Source organism: Labeo rohita, chromosome 19, assembly GCF_022985175.1.
Source record: "Labeo rohita strain BAU-BD-2019 chromosome 19, IGBB_LRoh.1.0, whole genome shotgun sequence".
Lineage (NCBI taxonomy): Eukaryota > Metazoa > Chordata > Actinopteri > Cypriniformes > Cyprinidae > Labeo > Labeo rohita.
Window position 1 is genome coordinate 23279318 of NC_066887.1, and position 18986 is coordinate 23298303.

General features: G+C 41.1%; 1 protein-coding gene across 2 annotated transcripts in view; it reads left to right on the forward strand.

Moving 5' to 3' along the window:
- The first annotated feature begins 1218 nt into the window (after positions 1-1218).
- Positions 1219-18986, forward strand: part of tshz1 (teashirt zinc finger homeobox 1) — a 42488-nt gene continuing 24720 nt past the window's right edge. The window contains exons 1-2 of one of the 2 annotated variants that reach the window (XM_051137194.1): positions 1219-1390; positions 3034-3547. In XM_051137194.1, the coding sequence (XP_050993151.1) occupies positions 3508-3547 (40 nt within the window). In that variant the 5' untranslated portion in view covers positions 1219-1390; positions 3034-3507. Of the gene's footprint in view, positions 1391-2141; positions 3548-18986 lie in introns of those variants that run through there. The other variant, XM_051137193.1, reaches the window with a different exon arrangement.

Genomic DNA, 18986 nt, shown 5'->3' on the forward strand with positions numbered 1-18986 from the left:
CCTTTTACAAAAGAATAAGACGTACTACACCGAATAAGATGATAGGTACACACAAACATTTATACATTGTATATGGATAACCATTCCCAAAACACACATAAAATACACACACAAGCATACGCAGACTTGTCAACACTAACTAATGCTCACTACCAAAATTTGCGTTGCCACCGATTTGTGCTGGCATGTATTAATAAAATACAAAGTTCATAAATAAAGATTTGTTTTGGATATAAAAAAGATGTGACCATTACAATCCTCTAACACATTAATAGAAAATACTGTAACTATTTGTATATCTATTAATCTAAAATTATTTCTGCAAGCTTGTAGCAGTTCATCAACATACAATGAGCACAGCTGTGCATAATTCACCATGCCAAGACACACTCTCGTCTAGGTTTGGAGAACGATAAGAAACCCAGCATGGATTTATATATTTACACTACATTAGTGTTAATGTTACATTTAAATACTGTTCCAAGTGAACGAGATAAGTATTCAATATGTAATATTTATTTTAGGGATTCATTTGTAAATTCACATTGTTGTTTGTAAGAACTTATGTTGGTAATAAAAAAGCGTTAAATCCCTTTTAAGTGCATACTAACCCCTTGAAGGGAACTTCATCACAATGCTAAATACCAAAAAATATTTCTGTTAGACAACGCCGTAAGAACAGCTCCAAACAAAAAAAAAGAAAAAAAGTCACTGACTTTTAAGTCTGTTTGGATAGAGCTAATAATGCACAATGACGTGAGTAACGCGACAAAACAACACAAAGCATTAATTTCAGAAAAATGCAATGAATTTTAATGGGACAGTTGCACAGGGTGCAACGCGAACAGAGAAAAGCTGCTTATTCAAATGTTTTTAAATGTGATTTTTTTTTACGGCGATAATGATAAGAAGAATCAGATGGATCAATTATTATATTACGAATAATAATATGCTATAAAATTTAAATTCGGTGAAAGTTTAAAAGAAGCGGGCTGTTAGAAAATACACCGAAATCGGACGTTTATTTGAATATGACAAGCTAATTATCATTGTGCCGTTGTCTTGCACTGAGACCGAGAGAGATCTGTTACGAGCACGCAATAATCTCGGAAAAGCGTAGCGTTTTTAACCCAGCGATGCTCCTGCCCTACAGCGGGAGAAATCTTGGCTTCTTTGAGCCCGATGAGTTTCTGATGGGAGATTGGTGACGTAAGAGCCATCAACAGCGACAGGCTGATCGAGGTAGTCGCGAGGATGGATAGATGGACAGATGTTGGGGCGGAACTTGGACATATTTCCACATTATTAGCCCCTACCGACAGGCGTACAGCATAAATGATCAGTTAGATTGCAACTGGCAATAGCTCAAGGATGCGCAGCACCGTCAAAGGTAAGGACATGATTTAAACGTCGCGTACAGAAATATCAGCGCTTTGGCGGCGGTGGTGATGATGTATAATATCCGAGCCTGGCTTGTTCGTACGTTTACACTATACTAACAAATGTGTGCACTCACCGGCGAAGCTCTCGCGTCGGTCCACAGGCAGAATTATCCGCGGAAATCACAGCAGCGACGAAGAACCTCTTAAAATCCGCTAGAAACATCAGGCGACCGGAGCGAGCCAAGGCCACCTCAAAAAAATTCAGTCGGATTTCTCGCGTTCCCCTTCCGAGCGATTTAATAAAACACACCCACCCACTCGCCAACTTACAGAAAGAGTGGACATTGCGTCAACGCTGGTATAAAGACAAAAACAAAGTTGAGATTTAAGTGTGATTTTGGGGGGTGCCAGGTACACCGGTGTCAACAAAGTAGTACTGAAGAGCAGATACGCGCTGGATTTATTACGGGTCTTAACCTAATAGGATCCGAAATGTCTAACACCGCGGACTCGTTATTTAATTTGTGGATGTTTTGCAATTGATGAATAAGTAATGTGTAAGCGTTGTAGAGAGGCTTGTTACGGTCATACTCAACTTGTTCCAGGAGTCCCTCCCCTTCCCGTGCAAAGTGTTCACTTCCTAGTAAGGTGTAACGAATCAATCTGTAACTTCCAACTGTCCTTTTTTCGCCGATGAAAAAAGGTCGCAAATAATTTCCTTTGAGCGGCCGAACGCGTGAAATAGTTCGCGGTGTTGTTCGCCCCGGTAAACGTGCGCGCAAAAAGGAAAAAAGCACAGTGAACGGATCAAAGAAATGTTGTTGTGTGCATGGAAATATGCTGTTATATGCATGGAAATAAAATGAAATGTTTACAGCGCTAACAGCGGGCACCCCCTCCTTTATGCGTTTTGAATGTTAGCGGGTGACGTGAAACTTCTATTTTATTTTCGCGATGACGCCGAGAACACTGGAGAAGTACAATCACTTTTGAATTTTTATAACACCGCTTTTTTGTTTTTAATAAAACCGCACAACGAGCATACTCGTGTGAATGGACAACATCCAAACAAGTGATGTCTTCTCCAAAAAGGCAGTTCGTTGTCTTTCAAACGCTCCTGTTTTGCGGGGAGGGAAAAAACAGAACAATTAAAAAGATTGACAGGTGGGTTTTCACTGTCAGAGTGACGCTCCGGAGGGGTGGAGTAAAGAGAGAGAGGCAGGAAAGGCAACTCGATGTGTCTGTCTATCAGTTGAGACTGTCTGAACCGCTCACGCATCCTGAACGCGCGATACATATTTCAGCGAAGAGCAGCGAGACCGAGAACGCCGTTTCGCTCCCTGGAGTTTTTTTTTTTTCTGAACAGAGTAATTAGTTCACGTTCGTTGCGAGAGAGTGTGTTTTTTGTTTATATATCGCTCTGTAGTAAACGCGTCACGCTCGCCCGAATCAACTGTCCACATGTTTCCCTGAGCATGGACGGACAGTGTGTTTGGTGAATATCGGGAGGAGCACGAACAGAGACTCTCCACTGCGCGAGTGGGGAATTTAGTCCGTTGAAAATGCGCACTGAGTTCGAGCCCCATTTGTGACTGACATTAACTGTCTCCTGTCTGCCTGTCTCTTCCCTTGGTTTTGTCCCGTTTTTTAGGCTTTCCACCGAGCGAGAGGACGGAAATACTGTTGGACGGGCTCTCCATAACTGGAAGTTTCTTCCGTTTTCCTACAAACTATTGCCATAATCTAAGGAGAACCTAAGGAAGCGTTTTTTTCCCCTTGTGTGTTTCTGCGCCGTTAGACATGGACGGGAGATATATCTGAGCTTTTGGCAATCATGCTATGACTTGTAATTATTAAACGTGTCGGCCAGATACACCTACATTTTTTTTTTTATTTACAGACATTTTTAGTCTGTAAAAATATCTACAAGACCTATTGACCCCTCTTAGACTTTGCATCGGCTCAAAGTGACTTTAAAGAGGTGGAATTAAAAACTGACTTTGAAAGGAAGAGGAGCGCGTTAATACATGCGTTGTATTATTTTTTTTTTATTATTTAATTCTTTTCCTCCGTCACTGGCATTTTGATTCTGTATGAGAAGTCAAGTGGAGGGTGGGACGACAGCATGCCGCGGAGAAAGCAGCAAGCGCCGAGGCGATCTTCAGGTAAGCGGTGCATGCATGATTTGTTTACCAATATTAGTGCGTAGGGAGGGAAAAAAAACACAAACTTACTTAGCCCACACTTCGTTATTGCACTGTTTGAAATGCTTAATCTAAATATTTTCTGCATATATATATATTTTTTAGAATTTCTTTTAACTTTCAGACAATGCCAAAACAAAGGTAATTTTCTCAGAACGCATTCGATTTGTTTTAAAAACTACCGCGCGAGTAACTTTTTGAAGTTGTGCCAAATTAAAACTTCACACTCCACCGTGGCCTATATAGTCTAGTGAAAACGTAGTTTCAAAGTGCTCCAGTTCGTCTATTTAGATGCGGATTGCCATCCTTGATTTGATGCTTGATTGATCGCCTGTCATGTGGCCGCCTTTGATCTATTCATTCCTGATAAACATCAGTAAATCATTCACCATGGAAACACGCATGCGCCGTGCGGCCGCAGCCAGTCAAAGGACAACTTTTGCCCCCCGTCGTGCGGGAAAATAGAGAAAGGAAAGAAGTTTTCGCCAGGGTTATACGCTACTTTTTTTTTCTCTCATTCAAAGAGAGGGAGAGAAAAGGGGGATAAGGGATTGCTGGGGCGTGTCGAGAGCACAAAATGTAGCTGAGAGAACATCTCTTCCCTGATAGATGTCACTGAGCAAGGCCTCTGTACTAAGATCTGTTTTCCTCTCGGCTCAATTTATTCATGCGAAATGTACCTGTGCTCTTTGATGTTACAAGAGAGAGCTGATTTCAGATTTTAATTAATCTTCCATGAAGAGCAAGAGAGGGAACCTCTGATTTGTGATGAACGCTGTTGGGGTGATTAAACATAAAATAGCCATTATGTTTTAAACCATTTTGGTGTATTGTGCTAAGGGAGAAAGTGGCTTTCTTTTTTTTTTCCTTCCCTTTTTTCCCCTCATTTAATCTCTGTGACTAACAGGTCCATTCTCTCGCGAATGAAGGCTCTCTTTCAAGTTCAAGCGTCAGCAGAGTTACAGATCTGCAGAATTAGGCCCTGATATTTGACTGATGAGGGAACAGCCGACATACCAGACACACTGCTGTAAACCGAGATCGACTAACAAGTGCGATACGTAGCTGACGTTTCATTCGTTTGCGCTGAACAACATGTATTATTCCTTTCTGTTCAGCGAGGGGAAATGGTATTTTTAAGGGATTATTTCGTCTCCCCGGCTGTATGGCGAGACTGACATGGGGAGTTCGAAAGCTCACGGAGGTGAGATGGCGCCTGGTAATCTGACCTGGCAGCTCCTCCACAAAAACAAGCCATCAGCCCCCTCCACCTCAGCTGAATATTGATTTAATTTTCTCTATTCTGACAGGCATGTTCATCATTTGCTTTAATGGTCATTCAAAAGTTGGCAGGCACATTGTTTCCGTTTTTCCCAGAGCCTGACACTTTTCCCCTCTCCATCAAAATAAAAATGTTAGGAATTATCGATTGAGGGAATAAAAAGAAACGCCTTTTAACGTGACAAGGTGATTTGTTTTAACTAACACTTCTTCCAAATCATTCAAGCTTTGTATTTTTGAAATTTTGCGCTCTGGAAGCACTTTCTAACGCTCCGCTCTTGCGTTATGCTCCACCTCTTTTAACGGATGACTTTGCCTCGATTTGGTTGCTATCATTGCCATTGTGTTGCTCTGAGTGATTTACATGCGTCGGCTGTGGGCTCAGGTCGTTTTGGTGCAGTGGGATCGGAGTGGCCCTCTCTGTGTTGGGCTGCTGCAGTCATTTGTATTTATTTGCTGGCTTTTCTCTGAAACAGACACGGGCCTCCCACGTAGAGCACAGACTGTGTCTGTGAGTTTGAGCTCTAGCAGAGAGGAGAGGAGCCAGGGGAGGACTCGGCGATGAATGCGGTATCTCTCCGCTGCTCCAGGTTTCATTTGGTTTTGTGTTTTCACAACCTCCCACGCAGACAGAGACACGCTCGGTTTGCGTCCATTCCACGCACCTCTGTCCTCTGGATAGCAGGGGCATAAACACCGCCGTGAGGTGGTTTGCGATATTTTTTGCTGCTTTTGCTTTTCCTTCAGTTTCACTCGTTTTGTTTTCACCTAATTCTCTTTTTACTTTTTCTCTATTCACAATATTCACGTAAAAAAAAAAAAAAACAGCAGCAGCACACAAACACACTCGAAAGAAGAAAAATAAAACGTGAGGAGGGAGGAACCAGCACGGGGAGTCATTAAAACGCGTTCTGTCCTCAGCACCAGAGGCTTCTTAATTATCCGACATAAAGGTAAAGGTTCCTCTGCTGGCTTCATTAGGGAGGAACCCTAATTATCTGAGCTCCTGATGGATTTGTGACAGGCTCTAACGATTAAAGCTGACAAATTCAGCGAAGTGTCAGGTCTGCAGCTGCCTTGATGTAATCAAGTTGATATTATACAGTCCCTTTAGCCTGTAGTGCTGAATTAACTCAATTTTCTGGTGCAGGTGACAAATGGACTTTGCTACCTGACTAATCACGTCACCGTGGCAATGCTGCCTAATGACCTCAGTAATCCAGGCTCTTAACCGCACCGCTGGGCCCAGAAAGCATTTGAGGCAGCCAATCAGAACGGCCCCCACGTTAGCCAATCGGGCCCGGCGCACGGCAAACACGCCATCGTTCCGTCTCCGCGTTGATGGACGTACCACTGTTCTGTGTCATTGGTCGCACCGCCGTTCAAGCTCTGAGTGTACCGACACACCGTGCTCCTGCTGACAATAATCGCACCACCACGCTCTCGAAATCTGAAAATACTGTCAGATTTTCAGTGCTGTCGAGCAGCTCGCTTTGCTTAAGTCTCTCTGTGCAGCGTTACATACAAATCAGTCTGCTTTGAGAGCTGAATTTACAGATTATTTCGTGTGCGGGGCTGTTACAGCTCAATTGTGATTTATATGTTTTTGTAGCACGAGTGTGAGGCTAATACCTTTCGCAGATTTATTATGTTGCGTTAAAGATGTGGAGGTTTTGTTGTAGTCTGTTAAACAGCGTGGTGCCTCTCCATATTCATTCTCATATCTGGTGAGAAATGTGGAATATTCTGCATTATCATTTCTCAATTTGGGACGTATTTGTATTAAGAGATAGGAGTTGACGGCCATCATTTGTTTTGCGTGTACGGCGCAAATTATAGAAATAAATCTGTAGGGGTGTATTTACATGTCATGTTCTATCTGTTTCTTTTTCTTTAATGCCTGCTAGCAAAAAAAAAATCTATCCGTAAGATGTGCGAATGCAGCGTGACGTCTGGGCTCACCCTTGCGTTGGCTTCGCTGGAGGGTAGACTCATCCGCTCTCATGTCATTAACAGGTGACATTGACCCATTTAGTCAATATTCATGTTGGGACCCACCACTTACAACTAATAGTTTAATTTGCATTTGGGGATCAAGCCAGTGGCCTATAGGAAATCAAAGCGTATCCAGTTATTCTGAGTCCCAAGCTCGCTGTTCCCCTTGTCCGAGATGGTGGAGGTTGAGTTTGATTAATGAAGATCGATGACAGGTTTTATGGGAAGAGTGGATCAAAATGAAAATATGTTGGGAGTTTGCATGAGCCAAGTGTGACGGTACACAGTCTGCGGTAAACAGCGCTCTGCGGTTTTAATGAGCTTAGACACTTTTGGGAGTTATCTGGTTTCCGCAAGTTTTGTAAAGTCTAAAATTAAGAATACTTCCAGACGTGTGTTTGTGCGTGAAAAAAAGCGAGTGCGTCTGCTGATAGTTGCTGAAAAACGAGCACACAGAGGACCACAAAAAGCTAGCGTGTCACCAGAGGAGGTTTGGATTAGAGGTACTGTAGCATTATGGGAACTCAAAACTATCAAAAGGGCCAGCTGTGTTTTTTCTTACTCTTTCTTTCGCTCTCTCTCTCTTCTCGTCCTGTCTGTTTTGATCCCCCATGTTTCATTTCTCAGCTAATTTAGTCCACAGTGAGTCAGAAAGATGAGAGGGAGGGGGAAGAAAGACAAAAGAGAGAAAAGCTCAAGTCATGACCCAGCAACGGGAGTCTCCAAGCTTGAGGAGTACACGGAGGTCAACGTGTACCCAGGGGAGCCCACGTCTGCCTTCTCTCTGTCCTGCCCTGCACTCATCTGTTGCTGCTTTCCCTTGCTTTTTTTTTCCCCGGCTCACAGGAAGGATGGGGTGTTTTTAGAGGCTCGCCGGAGTTTTCTCATCCCAGTATGCCGTTTTCCTCATGGAGCGCCTTATACATCCTCATCAGATAAAACACAAACGGCTCGGCCAACAGATCCGTGCCGATGTTTATAACGGGCCAGCAGGAGATTGAGCTTTGATGTTTGTGTTGTAGGATCTGAGGAGCGTGTGGCGTCGCGAACAGGATGGTGCTGTTTGTGACATTATCTGATTAGTTGCGTATATTTTAATAGATAGCTTGTTAACGTGATATTTCAGCGGCTGACATCATTTTATCAAGGACGGCCTGCCGTACTAAGGATCAAGCCTTGCGGTCATACGTTCATATTTAGCAACATTCATTTTGACAGATGAGCATGAAACGAAAGGAAGCTCTTTGATGATGTTAAGTAAACACCCATGAAGCCCCCTCAAATTCGGGGAAGTCACGTCCTGGGACTCGCTGTTCCTCCTCCCATCGACCACTGTATTCGCAACTCAAAATATCCTGCCTGTCTGAACACAAAAGACCGGCTAAAGACAGATGAAAGAGAAAATGCACTTTGTAGTTTTGTCTGCAGGTCCCTTCGCCTTATTTTTTGTAAACAAAAGTGGTACGATTTTTGTTTAAGCATTTTGTTTAAGGTTTTAAGGTAAAGTAGCGTCTGCGCCAAACAAAATTGCAATAATGTTGATTGTTTTCAAACAAGTTTTCAAAACACTTCTCCTGTTATTGGTCAGAAAAAACTGTAGTCCCGCCTCCAAACATTTGTTTGGGCTATTCGGGATGCTCAGGCGAAGAAAGTACTGGGTCTCATGTGTTAATAATTTCACACATTTTCTAAAAAAAAAAAAATATATATATATATCTAGATTTTTTTGTAAATTTAGAATAAATTTTAGTGTGAACCATAATTTGTTTGTGCAGATTTTGTTCAGATTTTATGCACACTTGGTGAATGAAACCTAATGTAAAACTGGTATAAGTCAGAAAATTACGCGTTTAACTCCAAGAAAGAGCCTTGGGAACAAGACTGCAAAACCGAGGGTTTAGTGGGAAAATGGTGATGTTCAAAAATGCAGAAAGTAGGGAAAAAAAAGGAAGAGGTGGAAAAAAAAAAAGCGAGCGATAGAAGAAAGGAGTGGTGCTCAGAAAGGTATTAGAGCTGACAGATGAACAGGAGTGGGGAGAAATTCTCCCGCAGCAGCTGGGACTGCAGTCATTATCCTGACAGGTGTCAATTAAGAATTACTGCCTGCCTCAGTCCTCTGCGCAGCCCAGCTGTCTGCGCAGCAGAGAAATAACACTTTACCCTTGTCACTTTGTTAGTTCGTAGCCATAGCCTCCGAAAATGAGTCGCCCCAACGCTAATCGATAACCAGTGTATTAGCAATTATTTTGCACATTGATTTACGAGGGCCAACGACGACTTCTGTGCTGTTATTAGCCCTTGATTAGATCTGCCCGCACACGTGAACACACACACACTCGCACATTCACGCACGCATTCATAGCATGCTGCCCTGTTGCCAGGTGGATATATGTTTCCTCCGAGGCCCCGAGGTCTAGAACAATCTTAGTGCACAGTCTTAGTGGCCCTGTTGGGCCTTCCATCACCCGTGGCCGTAACAGAGACAGGCCCCTCTTAGGCCCCACATGCACCCACACACACACAAACATGTACAACACCTCTGTGGGGGTTGAAATACAGCCCCATTTCAGACCGGCCCTGGATGAACGCTGATAGGGTTTGAGTATGTGTGTGTGAGAGAGAAAGAGAGGGGCTTGTAAAAAGCAAGAGTATTAGTGAGGTGTCGTGGTCTGTTTCAGCTAAATGAATGGCCCTTTGCTGTAGAAGGTGCTCCTGGTTACCGAGAGTTATGGCTGACCAGATAGGGGGCTTCTGGGTAATGTCTGTGTGAAGGAGCGCTGAACCTTCGCTACATTTATTTTCATGCCTGCGGTTATTTAATACTCAACTTTAAAGCCGTCGTCAAGAGCTTTGTAGGTGTCTTCATGCGTCTGCAACAAGTGTGCCAGGGCGAGATCTGAATTTTGGGATTTATTAGTTGCTTAAGGGCTAGTTGACCAAAAAATGAATGCACTGTCATCATTTAGGTTTGTTTTAAACTCTTCTGTAGATCCAAAAAAGGGAAATTTGACTTCAGACAGTTACAATTGATATACTACCATTCAAAGGTTTAGATGCAGTATTTATTTATTTATTTATTTATTTATTTTAGGAAATTAATACTTCGAGTATTGAATTGATCAGTATTTGACACTGAAGACTGTATTAATGGCTGCTGAAAATTCAGCTTTGCCATCACAGGAATACATCACAGTTATTACATTTATAATATTGCAGTTTTACTGCATTTTGATCAAATAAATGCATCCATGGTGAGCATAGAAAATCTTATTAGTCTTTTTTTTTTTTTTTTTTTTTTCTTTTCTTTATGGGAATATGTGCATATATGTGACACTGGACCACAAAACCAGTCATAAGTGTCAAGTGTTGGAATAAATAAGCTTCCCGTTGATGTATGGTTTGTTAGGATGGGACAATATTTGGCTGAGATACAATTATTTAAAAATCTGGAATCTGAGGGTGCAAAAAAAATCTAATTATTGAGAAAATCACCTTTAGAGTTGTCCAAATGAAGTTCTTAGAACTGCGTTTTACTAATCAAAAATTAAGTTTTGATATATTTACGGTAGGAATTTTTCAAAATATCTTCATGGAACGTGATCTTTACTTAATATCCTAATGATTTTTGGCATAAAAGAAAAATCGATAATTTTAACCCATACAGTGTATTTTTAGCTATTGCAGCAAATATACCTGTGCTACTTAAGACTGGTTTTGTCATCCAGGGTCTCACATTTTTAAAAATGTGTAAGTTTGAGCCATCATTTATTAAAATTAAATAGAAAAGATTTACCAGCACAGTGATCTGAACTTCTTCTGTGTTTCACAGAAGAAAGTCATGTTAGCGTATTTATTTTTGGGTGAACTATCCCTGTAAATATTGTACTTTCACAAGCCGTGAGGTAACTAGGTTATCATGTCACCTGTGAAAACAAAGCTTGCGTATGTGCTAGGTCGAGGCGAGTACAACAAACTCCCAAGTCTAAAATCGCCCTCTCACCCGTACATAGTGGTGGATTATGTTCTTTATGCTTGAGAGTGGGATTCGTGTTTGCTCGAGTGCGACCTTTGCCCTACAGGAACTAAAAAGAGAACCTAATCCCCGGGTTCCCCTGATGTGGCGATGTAAGAACGGAGATCCCTCTCCCTCCACTCTTGATCAGAGGCGTTACGATTCTCCTCTATGAGCGCTAAGCCACTGGACACACAATGAGTGGATAAAGATAAGCCTCCAGCTTGTGTTGACACTCTCATTGAGCCCCATAATGCACTGCTCCGGATCGCTCTCATAAAGACTCGGCTCCCCTTTTTTACGAGCCGTCTTTGAACGCTCGCACAAAATGCCTCGATTTTCTGTGTTTTTACCCTGACACTTTCATTGCTCGTTTTTCGTGCGGTGTTTAAGACCGCATTTGCAGTCCATCACCCCTAAAGCTAGGTAAAGAGCCACGTGTCACCCCCATCTCCTGCTGAGGGTCACTTTTATTAGCTTCATTGATAAAAGCCTGCCTGCGCACATAGACAATAGCTGGTAGATCCTCCAAGTGGCTGTATTTTTTTTTTTTCCTGGGTGTTTTATTTAACTGGTAGGACACTGAAAAGTAATGAATATCATTTTTTCCTTTTTTGTCCACAGTTTTATGTTGCTGATAAGGCATCTGGGGAAAGCAGTACTGATTCTTTTTTAGATGGACAACCGGCAAGGCGGTTGCCTTTCTCACTATATATCATCGGAGTGTATGCTTTGATTTATACACTCAATCTTGTCTCAGAATCATCTTTTAAAATATGAATCTCTGGCATTTATATTTCAGGGTCTTTGATAAACACATGCCGAGTTAATATTGAGTTTTAAAATAACTAATGCGACTAAAATAACGTCTGGTTTTCATTTCATTCACGCACAGAAGCCCTGAGGGACGTGAACTGTATTTGAATCCTCCTCATATCCGTTAATAGATGGGCGAACATGTCGTGACTAGTCTCCCAGACTCAACTTTATAGGTATTTATAGTGATTTGGACACAATCGCATTCAAATGCCAAATGCCACATGTCCTGAGAGGCCTAAAGCTTGTTTGGAGACTGACTCGCCCAGACAGTGTCAATCATAGCTTTGCTAAGCCTTGCTCTGAATCTTCTGTCTGAGAAACCAGCGGGGGGGTGTCCTCTTCAAATCTGCCCCCATCTCCCCTCCTCTTCCTGTTTTTGCCCTCTTCTCTAGCGGCCACCGCTTTCTTGAAAAAGCCATATGCTTCCCAGTTAGACTTGAGCGTGTGCACGCATACACACGGCTAGGCTGCGACACATACGAGGATCAACTATTAACCTTGTCCAGCTGACTGAAAGCCATACGGTTGGTGGAACTTTAACCGAGGGACGCATCATTGATCATTGACTCGTTCTGCTCGGCCCCTGAAGTCTTGGGAACTTGAGATGAACAGATGTGCTGTAAAGAAGAAAAGTCAGGTGACTCAAAACGAGGAACGCAAACATTTACTCTTCCATTAACAGATCTGGGCTTTATAAAAGCAAGACAAACTCTTATCAAGGGAGGAATTAAATCAACAGTAAAGGTTCTAGATCTTAGTACAGATTGAAAGTCTTGACATGTCAGCTCAGAAATTCAGCGTCTCAGGCCTAAACCGGTTCTAAACCAAAACATTACGATGTGTCAATCATATTTGGCAAAAACACAGGGAATGTGCCAGGGAATTTTTTTTTCGTTGACCGACAATAGGAGACAAGCGGTTTCAGTGTTCTGCTGAAATGTAGCGTTGACGTATGTGTGTGTCTGTGTTTTTATATGTGCGCGTGAGTGTGTGTGTAGCTCTTCTTCGCTAGCGCACCGTCTCCATGTTAAATTGGTTATGGCAGCGCAATCCAGCCCTACTTAGAGCCGTCAGAGCAGCCGCTGTGTGACGAGCCTCAGCGAGGACGTGTCATAAATACTGAGGTGTCGTTTCTTTCATGTAAATATACCTCTGTTTCAAGTATCGTCCGTCAATACTGCACACGGGGGGAGATATCTGGCTGCTGCACAAAGTGTGTGCTCTGGAAAACTGCAGCGGCTCCTATTAGGCCTAGTTTTGTCTGGGAGTCAAAGAAACACTTTTTTAAGGGGGCATATGTAAGGTGTTTTTCTTTGCTTTTTAAGCATTTCCCCCCTCAACTTTACTTAGCATGTTCGTCATGGTTTCTTGCACCACAAAATTGCAATTTAGTTTTCCATGACTGTTTTCCACCCTCTTTTAGATTCAGAGAATTAAAGGCAACACAAAAAAATATATATCCAAAAAAGTAGTTTTAGCTGAGAAAATAGTTTTAGTTACTGATTTTTGATTAACAATTACGGTTGTGTTTTCTTTCAAAATGACATACACTGAGGAATTGTTTACACATTTCCTGTTTTTGCTTTTGTACCTTTAAGATTTAAACTAGTTCAAAAGTGGTCAGTAAGATTTTTTTTTTTTTTAAATGTTTTGGAAGAAATCTCCTATGCTCACCAAGTCTGCATTTGTTTGATAAAAAAATTAAATAAGATAATATGGATAATTTAATTTAATTTCTTATTGTCAATGTTGAAAACAGTGCTGCACATATTTGAAAAAGTAATCATAACATTATACATTACTTTACTGTAATTTTTCACCAGTTTAACACATCCTTGCTAAATAAAATGCATTTTCAAAGAAATAAATCTTACTGACCTCCAACTCTTGAATGGTAGTTTAGTAACTGACCTTGCACTTGTCTAACCTCTTTGCAAATTTTTCACTTTCAGTTATTAGGACAGGCCAAGTTGCTAAATAGTTCTTACAGCGTCAGCACACATGTGACCCTGGACCACAAAACCAGTCATAAGGTTCTATAAACTGAGATTTATACGTAATTGAAAAGCTGAATAAATAAGCTTCCCATTGATGTATGGTTTGTTAGGATGGGACAATATTTGACCGAGATAAAACTATTTGAAAATCTGGAATCTGAGGGTAAAAAAAAATCCAAATGTTGAGAAAATCACTTTTAAAGTTGTTCAAATGAAGTTCTTAGCAAGGCATTTTACTAATCAAAAATTAAGTTTAGATATAGTTGTAGGAAATTTACAGAGTATCTTAATGGAACGTGATCTTTACTTAATGGGAGACACTGCAGGTAAATAGGGTAAAAAAAAAAAATTAATAGTTATCGTATTGCTTACCCAGTTGATTGATTACATTAATAACTGCAAACAGTTTTTGTATTACAAGTTTTCTAAAAGGTTAGGTTTGAATATGCAAATAAGGCATTATTTACTGAATATTCGCTAATTTGCATACATTTCTAGTACAAAAATCTAAACACTGCATGAAGTCAGTTTTAAAATTCTTGTTTAATTTTTCTTGACATGTTAGAGTCAAAAGTTTTTACAGAGGAAATTTTGTCACTCCATAATTCAGAATTCAGAAAATACTTATTTATAATAGTATATTTTCACAATTTTTGGGGTTTTAAAATGTGTACAATCAAGCAAACTATATATGAACAAATCCCTTTGTAAAAAAACTTCAGGATATAGGCAGGAATTAAAATGTAAAGTTTGGTGTGTGTTTCAGTGCTACTGATGTAGAGATTTGGCTCAATGTAGGAGAAAAAACTCATTTTGAGAAAACAGCCTTTATAAATATGGATTGTAACTGAAATCTATTGACACAATTTGATAAAGTGCTATAAAAGAAACACTTAACAGTGTTTTCTTTCCATTAGTCTGAAAAAACACTTCATGAAAAACCAAAATGCGCAAAATCTCAAAATTGACAGGTGACCGTGTTTTTGCCTGCAAGTGTATCCTTAATATCCTAATGATTTTTGGCATACAAGAAAAATTGATTATTTTGACCCATACAGTGTATTTTTGGCTATTGCTACAAATATACCCATGCTACTTAAGCCTGGTTATGTGGTCCAGGGTCACATATAGTATCCTTTATGCAAACCTGGAAAATTCAAGCTTTCCTTAATATGCCAATTTAAAATCACCGTACCTTGAAGAAGTTGGCATTCACTATCAGACAGTAAGAAACCAGAGTCACTTTGCAGGTTGAGTGTGACGTTTCCAGCCATTTGCATTCAAAATGGTGGTGTTTTGATGTTTAAGTGAATATCAGCTCTCGAGCCGAATGTTAGGACACTGTTGTGGGACAGACAGAGGGAGGAGGGGCCAGCACTGTCTAAAACCCATCACTCATTGGTTAATGATACTCTCCTCTCATTTAGCCACACCATTCTCCCATTCCCTCCTTCTTTTAACCCTTCACAAATCAAACGTGGGGTCATCCACAGTTCACGACCCCCAGGTGGTCAGGAAAAGCGCTACCACGCCCTCGAGGGTCCGTTTGACGGTCGTGTGTCTTTGTGTATGTTTTCCCCTAAACTGTTGTCCAGGTGCCGATTTCTCCACAACTTCATCGCCACTGCTCTGTTTTTTGTCTCGCCGCCTGTTTGTCTGGTGTCAGTCTCACGGCGTGTGTGCGCGCGAGGTGTTTTTTGAGCTCGGTGGCAGATTTATTGCCTTTGCGCTGTTATTGTGGTGTAAGAGCTGAAAAGTGTCTGTCTGTTCCTGTCACTAAAATATGTCAGATGTTTTTCCTTCGTATTTTTAAGGTGTCTGTTGATTGTAACCCACTGGCTGTATAAAGTTCTAGATTGCAGATGACAACATGTAAAAATCGCCTCGTGTAGGTTTGTTGTTTGTGATAGGGTTTAAACATGCGCCGTTGTACGTAAGCCCCGCCCCTTGTGTTCATTTATTGGTTATTTTGACTAATTTGATAATGTGTTCAATTGCCAATAAGCGTGTAAATGTGACCACGATTAAAACCATTTTTAATCCAGATTTCCTCCCACATCAATGTGAAAATTGTCGTCAAATTCAGGTTTGGTCGTTAGTCTGCGCGAACGATCTTTGTGTAGCTCGCCTACGTCCATTCTTGAGCTTTTCCTGCGAACTGTCAACTAACAAAATGCAAAATGAAACCTCTATCCCTCCCTCCCGCACTCCCTCTCTCTCTCTTCCTTTCCACAGTATCCTCTTTTCTCACACTAAATTTAGGTCACAGCTGTAAAGACAATGAGGCTGATTTGAGTATTTCTCTAGTACTTCCTCTGATGTTTGGTTTTTGTAGGCGAAGACTCAAATAGACACGTTTGCATTTGATGCTTTTATCGTAGCGTGTCACTCTCCGAGTACAGTTCGGTAGTTTCTCAGTAGTGATATTGTGTCTGTTTGTTTCCTCTCAGGTAAAGAGAAACCCCAGAGCTGTGGAATTAAAGCCTTTTACCCATAATCCATCTGACCTAGGTTTGCTATTCCCCCACCGCAAACCTTAAATCAATCTACAAATTCAGCTCCATGTCCCTGCTCATAAAAGACTCTCCTTTCGCGTTCAAAAAAATGAGGAGAAAAGAATGGGAGAAGAAAAAAAAAACAGCCGTGTAGGAAAGCAGGGACCTTATATAAAGGGCATGGTCTGCGTCCATGCCAGAAAAGCCTGATTTCCTTTTGCAGTGCGGCCATACATCAGAGGCCCTCCCAGCTGGACTGTCACACTCTGACAGAATGACATGTGTCATTTATCAAAGGGGCCAGAGCTTGGGAAAACTCATATGACAAAGCCTGGGAGAGTTCATTCCCCCTTATCCACAACACACACACACACACATACACACACACACACACACACGCACATATAATCCATCTCTCTCATTCTTTCACTCTCTCACACACACACAATTCCCTCCCACCTTTTCGGCGCTCGCCTGTTGCCAAAAAATGGGTCTGTAATATTTCTGTCATCTACACACCAACTTGCTGTTCTTTTCCCCTTTCTCTCTCTCGCTCTCTTTCAAAAGTTTTTGCTGTGTGTTATTCTTCTCAAAAGCTGTTTTGCAAGTAGCAATGCTTCATCCGCATAATTCCTGCGTTAATTACAGAATCGTGTGTATTTGAAGTGATTAAACTCGGCGTAATGAAGCTGAAGATCTCAGATATCCTATATTGCGCGAGCGTTGCTCTGCTGGAATCCATTCATCATTTCGAGCAAACTTCATTCTTAAGTCTACTTGCACCAGCTGAGAGAGAGAGCGGGAAGGAGAGGGGTCAAATATAGTTCACACCGCTGTGTACTACTCTACAGGGCACATTCACCCATCACTCAAAATGTGCTTTCTGTCTCTCACTCTGAGGGGCGGGAATAGATGAATTCCACAGACTCTCAGCTCTGGGTTCCAGCGCTGCGTGGCCGACCTTCGACCCCTTAAACGAGCTCTGAATATGTGGTGTGTAATGATCCTCGCGCTGTAAACATTTAATGACGCAGGGACTGTCATGGGAATCTTCACATTCCCCACCCAGAGTTTACAAACTATGACTCTTTGTACAAATCTTTGCTCTGAGCATGAATCTTTGTGCTAAGTACCGTGCTGAATTAGACACAACATCTTAATAACAAAGTGTTGCAGCCATGGCAGTTGGCAGATGATGTGAAGTTGAATCTGGCTCGCTCTTAGTATGAATCTTTTGCTCTAACGATTCATGCTTCGATCAAAAGATTCATACTCTGAGTGCCAGTTGTCGGCTTTGAGTATGAATCTTTTGCTCAGACTACAAATCTGATACATTGAGCCATGTTTGTTATATGAGGTTGAATCTGGCTCACTCTCAGTACAAATCTTCTCCTTTGAGAAACGATTCATACTCTGATTAAAAGATTCATACTCATAGTACCAGTTGTCTGCTTAAATTGTAAATATTTTGCTTACAGTACAAATTTGATACTTATCTCAGTATGAGTCTTCTGCTTGGAGGCAACTATTTGAGCTCAAAGCATTAGTCTTTGTATAAGCGTGAGTTTTCATACAAATCTTTGCTCATACAAATCTTTGTCAATTACCAATTTTTGTTTTGAATTAGACACATCCTTACTATTAAATGTAAATATTGATAAAACAATAAAGTGTTGAACTTGCGTAAGCAATGCAAAGTTTAATCTGGCTCACTCTCACTACGAATCTTATGCTCTGACAAACGATTCATACTCTGATCAAAAGATTCATAATAAGAGTACCACTTTGACTGCTTTGATTGTGAAGCGTTTGCTCAGAGTAAAACGCTGATACATTGAGCAATGTTTCTTATGTGAGGTCGAATCTGCCCTGTGCTCTCAGCAACGATTCATGCTCAGAGGAAAAGATTTCTACTCAGAGTACCAGTCTTTTGTTCTATATGAATCTTTTTTGTGTCTATTATGAATCTTCTGCTTTGAGTTAAATCTGGCTAACTCTGTATGAATCTTCTGCTTGGAGGCAACTATTTGAGCTCAAAGCATTAGTCTTTGTTTGAGTGTGAGTTTTCGTACAAATCTTTACTCAGCACGAATCTTTGTAACATCGTTAAAATTACAAAGTGTTGGAGTTGGCATATAAAAAAAGTTGGTTGGCAAATTAAGCCGTCCTGATTGGGCAGGTAATGTTAAGTCAATCCTAGCTCACTCTCGGTACAAATCTTTTGCTCTGAGAAATGATTCATACTCTGATCAAAAGATTCATACTGAGAGTACCACTTGTCTGCTTTGATTGTGAATCGTTTGCTCAGATACATTGAGCCATGTTTCTTTTGTGAGGTTGAATCTGCTCTGTGCTCTGACCAACGATTCATGCTCCGATTAGACTATTTCTACTCCGAGTACCAGTCTTCTGCTTTGAGTCAAATCTGACTCGCTCTCGTTTTTTGCTCTGAGCATGAATCTTTGTGTCAAGTACCAGTCTTTTTTCTGAATTAGACACATACATAATACATCCAAACATCAATAAAACAACAGTGTTGGAGTTGGCAGATAAAAAGAAAGACAGTTGGCAAATTGAGCCATCCTGCTTGTCTCACTCTCAGTACAAATCTTCTGCTCTGAGAAACTGTTCATACTCTGAGCAAAATATTCACAATCAAAGCAGACAAGTAGTACTCTGAGTATGAATCTTTTTTGATCGGAGTACGTTGAGTCATGTTTCTTAGGTTGAATCTGGCTTGCTCTCAGTACAAGTCTGAGCAGAGAGTCATGCTCTGATTAAAAGATTTCTACTCAGAGTAC